Here is a 7,883-nt window from a genome sequence, read left to right as displayed (position 1 = left end):
CGACCATGAAAAGACGTTGAAGTCTTGGTACGATTGGCATATACCGAAGAACACTAACGGGGATTTTGGTCTGTGTCTTCTCACCCATACCGTTGTCTACCACAATATACCTGGAAGACTTGCAAATGGGACAATAGTTCAAGTCCGCATAGTCAAGCCTAAATAAGGCACATCCTTTCTCACAGGCATGTATCTTCTCATAGGGCATCTTCAGTGCACGGAGGATTTTGTCCGACTGGTACAGGTTTGCAGGCATTACATGGCCTTTGGGTAGAAAGCGTCCAAATACTGTCATAATTGCGTCATAGCATTCTCTGCCCAAGTTGAACTGAGCCTTCAGAGCCATTACTTGTGAGATGGCATCCAACTGACAAAGCTCAGTGTGCTCGTGGAGCGGACGTTTCGAAGACTCCAACATTTCATTGAAGGCCTTTGCAGATTCCTCCATCTCCTCGTCCGAATCCCGAGCATCATCATAGCCTTGCACCATGTTTTCCATCCCGGTACCATGCTCGTCGGTGCGACGACGATCCACCTCAGCTCGGTCACGTTGGGCAGACTCACCATGAAATGTCCACACCGTATAATCGGGCGTAAAACCACTCTTCTGCAGGTGTTTGCCCATTTCAGCCTCTGTCTTCTTTTCCCAATTGCCGCACCGGAAACAGGGGCACCAGGTTTTCTTTTGGCCATTTGCAAATGCGGCTTGCACAAACCCCTTAGTTTTTGTGAACCATTCAGCGCTCCATTTGTTCTGACCAGTGTGACCGGTATACATCCAAGCACGGTCACTCATCTTGACTTTCAGAGCTACTGGACACACAACAATTATATATGTAATTCACCATGTATATATTCATCAGTTGATCTACTTTGTCAATTTTATTACGTCCATGCAACCTACACTCTAATAGGTAATGATAGGTCCTAATCCCACCCGTGTATGTGTAGATTGGGTTTATTTTCCCATGCTATGCTCCGGATCCGACGCAAAATTTCGGCAGCACCTCCCCGCTGTTCTCCTGATACACGTCTCTGCAATAAACAGAGAGGATGTGTACCCGGAGAACAACAGGGGAGGCACTGACGAAATATATGCGTCGGATCCGGAGCAAAGCATATGGGAAAACGAACCCAATCTACACATACTCGGGCTGTCCATGGATAGCGTTGGACAATTCGAAAGAATCAAGGTTATAAATATGCAAATGCATGCATATTTATAACTATGACGCTTTCGAACGGGAGACACATATTGGTTACGCATACTGATGATTCAAGACACATATATAGCTAGCTATCAAGTTTCATCGGAATAGATCAAATAATTAATGGGGGAGGAGGACTTGTCATTTGTGCTCACCCACGAACGAAGGGGCAGAGCTCGTCAAACGCACGGCGAGGTCGTCGAACACCAAACCTCGCAGCGATGAAACAACTGCACATTTAAAACTACACGATCAACACAATTATATATGATGTTTTTCATAACAAAATCGAAAAATATATGACCTAACTAATAATTCAGAAATATATGACCCCGTCGGCCTCTGGAAGGCCAAAGAACACCTTTTCGGGAGGTGTCGGTGGTCGGGGTGTCCTGTCGGTGTCGGGGTGCCGTGTCCGGTTCTCGGGGTCGGGGTGTCGGGTCGGGGTGCCGGGTCGGGGTCGGGGTCGGGGTGTCGGGTCCGGCTCGGGGTTGGGGTGTCGGTGTCGGGTCGGGGTCTCGGGGTCGGGGTGCCGTGTCAGTGTCGGGGTCGGGGTGTCGGGTCAGGCCCGGGGTCGGGGTCTCGGGGTCGGGGTGTCGGGTTGGGTGCCGGGTCGGGGTCGGGGTCTCGGGGTCGGGGTGTCGGGTCAGGCTCGGGGTCGGGGTCTCAGGGTCGGGGTCGGGGTCTCAGGGTCGGGGTGTCTGGTCGGGGTGCCGGGTCGGGGTCGGGATGCCGTGTCGGTGTCAGTGTCGGGGTAAGGGTGGGTGTGGTGTCAGGGTGTCGGTGTCGGGGTGTCGTGTCGGTGTCGGGGTCGGGGTCTCGGGGTCGGGGTGTCGGGGTCGGGGTCGGGGTGTCGGGGTCGGGGTCTAGGGGTCGGGGTGTCGTGTCGGGGTGCCGGGTCGGGGTCGGGGTGCCGTGTCGGGTCGGGTTTTTTTCCTCTTTTTTCTTTTCTTCTTCTTCCTATTCTTCCTATTCTTCCTTTTCTTCCTTTTCTTCCTTCTTCTTCTTCTTCTTCTTCTTCTTCTTCTTCTTCTTCTTCTTCTTCTTCTTCTTTCCTTTTTCCTCTTCTTCTTCTCCTCCTCTCCTCTTTTTTCTTCTTCTTCTTCCTCTTCTTCTTTTTTCTTCTCCTCCTCCTCTTCTTCTTCTTCCTTTCCTTTTTCCTCTTCTTCTTCTCCTCCTCTCCTCTTTTTCTCTTCTTCTTCTTCTTTCCTCAAACTAAACTAAACCTAAAACTAAAACTAAAACTAAATCTAAACTAAACATAAACCTAAAACTAATAAAACAGAAAAAAGGAAAAAACTAAATCTAAATCTAAAACTAAACTAAAACTAAACCTAAAACTAAAACTAAAACTAAATCTAAACAAAAACTAAAAAGAAAAAAACAGAAAAAAAACAGAAAAAAGGAGGGGGGCTCACCTGGGGCAGGGCCGATGGAGGAGGGGGGCAGGGCGGTGGAGGAGCTGGCTGGGGCGCCGAGGCGGCCTGGGGCGGCGGGGGGACGGGCCCGGGGCGGTGGGGGGCCGGGGCGGCGTGGGGCCGGGGCGGGGGGGCGACGGGGCGGCGGGGGGTCGGGGTGGCGGGGGCGACGGGGCGGCAGCGAGAGGCGGCGGCGCGCGGCGGGCGGCGGCGGCGGCGGTGGGGTGGGAAGTGGTGGTGGGGCGAGGAGAGAACAGAGAGGGGCGGGGGGGGGGGGGGGGGTACGGGCCGTTAGATACTGCCCTCTTTGCCGTCCGCTCCTCTTTGCCGTCCGCCCTTTTGCCTCTTTGTCGTCTGCTGGCAGACGGCAAAGAGGTGGGCCGTTAAGTTTTTCCCAAACGGGCGGGGGGTGGGGGCCACCTCTCTCTTTGCCGTCTGCCAGCTGACGGCAAAGATTCTTTGCCGTCCGCTGGCGGACGGCAAAGATCTGGCGGACGGCAAAGAGCTTCTTTGCCGTCAGCCTGATCTTTGCCGTCTGCTTTTTGGTAGCTAATGGCAAAGAGCTGGCAGATGGAAAATTAGCTGATTCCAGTAGTGCATCTTTATCGCGGCACATTGATGCAACTCTGTACATGGCACTTCCTCCATTCCTAAATATTTGTCTTTTTAGATATTTCAAAGTAACTACCAAATACGGATGTATATAGCCATATTTTAGAATATAGATTCACTCATTTTGCTTCGTATATAGCAATTTATTGAAATATCTAGAAAGACAAATAGTATTTAGAAACGAAGAGAGTATGTTATACTGATGTATTGTTGTATTCATGTTGTATTTATGACGAGTTGTAAACCTTTATTCGATTTTCTCATCTATCCAGCGAACAAAGATTGCTGCATCTACTTTCTCCGTTCGAAAATACTTGTCTTAAAAATGGTTATATCTAGACTTGATGGTCAACTGGATCCTGTTTTTTTCTTTATGAAAAAACGAGCGAACGGGTCAAGATAATTGAGCCCGCGAGCGGCAAACCCCCCCTCCGGATAAGACTGAGTTGGTCGGTTCGGCAGCGGTCGCGAGGGAACCCCCGTCCAACCGCCGTATCTATGGCCGCCAACGGCCAGCCGCCGGTGCCGGTGGTGGTCGCCAACGTCGACCACCGCCCGGCGCCCCTACTCGGCCTCTTCTTCAACTCACCGATTCCACTTGTCCCTCACAATGGCTTCCCCTGCATCCCCGCCTTCGCCCCCGCCCACCGAAACAATCCGGAGCTCGTGGCCGCCATCTTGAGCGGCGACTTCTTCCTCACCACCCTCCAGGCGCGCGACCACCCAGAAGCTTCCTGGTTCGTCTTAGACGCCCGTGGCGGCTACCTTCTCCTCAAAGGGGGCGGGCTATTGCTCGCGCTGCTAAACCCCTTGGCACGGCGGTGCGAACGGATCTTTGATCTGAGTCACGCCCACATCTTCGACGACGACGACGACCGCCAAGGAGATGGTAAAATCCTTCACGCCGGCGTGATCTGCGATGACGAAAACCCCGCGAGCTTTGGCATCTTCTGTCTTGCTTCCCATGGAGAGTTCAGGTTGCGGGCTGCGGTCTTCTCCTCATCCTTGGGAATGGGCGATTGGTTCCTCTCCCCATGGTTGGATGTCCCGCACCACGAGCCGGAAGATGAACTTTTGCTTGAGAGCGGCATGCGAGTGGGTAATTTCATCTACTGGCCTCACCAGGATCGTGCGTATGTGGATCGTGCGTATGTGGTCGTCTTGGATCCCGACCCAAACAACCCGCGATTGTTTGTTGAGATGATCCCACCTCTCCTGAATCTGGAAGGTTTTCCCAGCTCGATCCTTGGCCAAATTAACGGCGATAACATGTGCATTGCTTATTCAAATGGATTCAACATCGGTTTCATGCTGCGTCAAGAAGATGGCCTTGATGCTGGGGCATGGGCTAACATCAGGGTATTCAACCTGGCTGATCCAGTTAATGCTAAGATTGCACAATCACCCGAGAATAGGCTGAAAATTGCGGCAATGCGGGGTAGCATCCTGTACTTGACAACAACAGCGATGTTCACGCCCCAGTCCGTTTCTTGGTTCGCTTGTCTGTGCTTGGAAAGTGGCAGGCTGGAGTGGTTGTTTCCGAGGACGTATGATGGTTTCTTCCAGCCATACCACCATTCGTAGTGGAGCACTTCTCTGTTACCAGAGAGTGAAAATTTTGATCCCTTCATATGAGGAATGATGACAACCAGGGAAGGATAATCTGTGAAAAGCATTGCCTTGTTCTCCTACTAAATCAGAACACCCAGCTACCATCCAGAATTGATCTCTTCTTTGGACCTGCATCACGCTCAAGGTCCTGACGAAGTTCCTTGATATTCAGGATTCAGTGACAAGTCAATCCTGTAATTTGATCGTTTATGGTAATTGTTGTTGTCTTCTGTTATCAAACTTACCATTTACATTGTGGGCGAATTACTTCATCTGTTCCTTGACATTCAGTATTCAGTGATAACTCAATCATATGTATTTTGATCGTTTATCGTAATTGGGTTGTCTTTTGGTACCAAACTTCCCATTTACATTGTGGGTGAATTACTTATCTGTTCCTTGGGTTCGCTACTGTCTCTTCTCGGTATTGGGGCAAGGCATCCGAACCTTGGAGCCTCTTTCTTTTTTCTATCTGTAAGATTAGTGTTCTTGACCGGCTGTAGCCTGTTTACCCATTTTGCTAAAAAATATATCCGTCTTATTTTGGCTCATTAATTAGCAGTGCCTACTATCTCTATGATATGATGTCCTCAGAATGATGGCGTGTTCTATATGAATTTTTTGCATGAGTAATTTATTTTTGGAATGCTTTACTTAAGGAATTTATTTCTCATATAGTTACAGTGTTTCTTGCACTGTATTAATAGGTTGGCTAGTTATCTTGTTCTCTTTGTAAATTTACACATCTCTTCAGGAATTTGTGTCAAAAGCTGAAACAGGCAAACAAGGGTGCATGGATAAGTGACACGTATCACATGATATACTAGCTTATAATTTTGGATGAATATAACCTAGGGCTCATATATGAGTATTTTATCTTTCACAATATTTTCAATAGATAAATTCCTGAAGAGATATGCTCAATTGCTGATTAGTAAATCTGATTTTTCCTTTTCTGTATACATGCCCAACAAATACACAGTAGTACTCCCTCTGATCACTTATATAAGACGTTTTAGTAAATTCAGACAGTGTACTAAACAGTTCAAACTCAGCTGTCTGAAACGCCTTATAAAAACGAACGGAGGGAGTATTAGAAAAGATTGTTCTCCTACACCAACCAGCATTGTGGTGGAATCCTGTGGAGTTTACTGAACTATGATCATGGTCTATATTTTATCAAAAAAAAATTGATCATGGTCTATATGAACTATGTGATGAGAAATACGCTCAAGGCATCAAACTGACACCCTGAACACTTATGATTTGTGTAACTGCCATTGTTGGTCTTTGTAGGCATCCTTTTAAAAGATCTATTCAGTGAGAAGTTATGAGAACTGACTACTTGGTAGTATTGTCTCTACCTCACCTTAATACGAGATTTCTTCTGATTCATTTAATTGCAAATTTGTCAAGAGGCTTGAATCCCCCCCCCCCCCCCCCCTTTACTGTTTATCTCTTCCTGGTGTCTGCTTTTAATACTTGTGAATTTGATGTGCGTGATCTTGTCAGGCTGTCCCGAGCCAAGTCTAGCCTCTGATATAGGTGAATATCATTCTTTTGTTCAAATAGAAACTGGTAGGTTTAATTAACTTGTCTCGTATTGATAATACCCAGAGTATGTATGGAATTTGTGTGGTCATATTGACCTTCTGTTTGCTATTGATTGGAAATTCAATCTACGTGTATAGTGGCAGGCCTCGGCGCCTCGTTCATTTCATGGAGTTATAATACAGGAATGACCAATGTTAGTTGGACACGGACATTTTCTGGGTTCAGGTTGACATGATCATAGTGTTTTTTGTTGGTTCAAGTCTTCAAGTTATTATATCTCACGAATGTTTGTATGGACTACCCTAAAAAAAGAATGTTGGTATGGACAGTAGTGTCCAGCAAAAATGAGTTAGGCCTCCGAACTCTTCTTAACCTTTCTTTAGGAGCTCTACCACCATATGCACATTGTCGAGAGGAAATCACCATTGAAAAATAATGGGGACAAAATGCACATATGCACTATCGTGTACGAAATAACCGAGTATTAGTTGCTGCCGCTGTTAGACATATCTCGTACTTTGTAAGTAAGATCTGCTGCCACTGTGCATTGTCAATTTTGTGCGTGGTTACTCGTTGATGTCATGCCGAACACTCTACCACACTATCTGTGGTTTGTGAGGCACCTAGTCATCTAGCGATGGCAGTGAAGACAGTGCAAGATATTGCTGTTCTCATGTTCGTACAATAGACCCCATGCGCTGCTACGGAAATTTATAGCAACAAAATTACCGAAAATAAAATTTAAATATATGAGAATAATACTGCATCATATTTTTTGTCATATATGATAGCAAACCTAGAGGTAAATAGAGGGTAGATGTATTGTTATATTGCCATGCGATATTCCAGTTCAATTGTTTGTTGCTATAAATTGATAATGTAGAGGGCTTGCATGCTACTGTAGATGAGTAGAGGGCTTGCATGTGGTGAAAAGTGGAAGAGTTCATGCATTTGAGATGTGGATGACTTGTCTGTGCATTTAAATGAGATTGCTTACTTAGAAAACTTGAGATGATACCTTGAGCATTACTGCTAGAATTAGTTGCAGTTATTTCAACGAGATTTAATTGTATAAAACATTCACTAGTAGAAAACAGGGCTATGGTCCAGGCCGGCTCAGCCCATTAGTCCCGGTTCAATCTAGAACCGGGACCAATGTGGGCATTGGTCCTGGTTCGTGAGCCCAGGGGGCCGGCCGGGCCACGTGGGCCATTGGTCCCGATTCGTCTGGACCTTTTGGTCCCGGTTGGTGGGACGAATCGGGACCAATGGGCCTCGCTCCTGGCCCACCACCATTGGTCCCGGTTGGTGGCTTGAACCGGGACCAAAGGCTTCCCTTTAGTCCCGGTTCATATCATCAACCGGGACCAATTAGGTGCCTATATATACCCCCTCGCGCAAGAGCAGAGCACAGTGCTCTGTTTTTTCTGGCCGAGGGGGAGAGGGCTTTGTGGTGCTCTAGCTCACCTCCTATGCACAT

At 47.6% G+C, this 7,883-nt stretch overlaps 1 protein-coding gene across 1 annotated transcript; it reads left to right on the top strand.

Annotated features, from left to right (window-relative positions):
* Window positions 1–3,654: 3,654 nt before the first annotated feature.
* LOC123060959 (uncharacterized) lies at window positions 3,655–5,204 on the top strand. Its single transcript, XM_044483829.1, has one exon. It carries the CDS (start codon window positions 3,737–3,739, stop codon window positions 4,820–4,822), a length of 1,086 nt encoding a protein of 361 aa, XP_044339764.1. The 5' UTR covers window positions 3,655–3,736; the 3' UTR covers window positions 4,823–5,204.
* The last annotated feature ends 2,679 nt before the right edge of the window (window positions 5,205–7,883 follow it).

Source organism: Triticum aestivum, chromosome 3A (assembly GCF_018294505.1).
Source record: "Triticum aestivum cultivar Chinese Spring chromosome 3A, IWGSC CS RefSeq v2.1, whole genome shotgun sequence".
NCBI lineage: Eukaryota > Viridiplantae > Streptophyta > Magnoliopsida > Poales > Poaceae > Triticum > Triticum aestivum.
Note: the sequence above shows the minus strand (reverse complement) of the source record. Positions and strands in the feature narration are given on the sequence as shown.

Bases quoted from the DNA above. Each gene is read 5' to 3' on its own strand.
- LOC123060959 (XM_044483829.1), top strand. From the start codon at position 3,737: ATGGCCGCCAACGGCCAGCCGCCGGTGCCGGTGGTGGTCGCCAACGTC.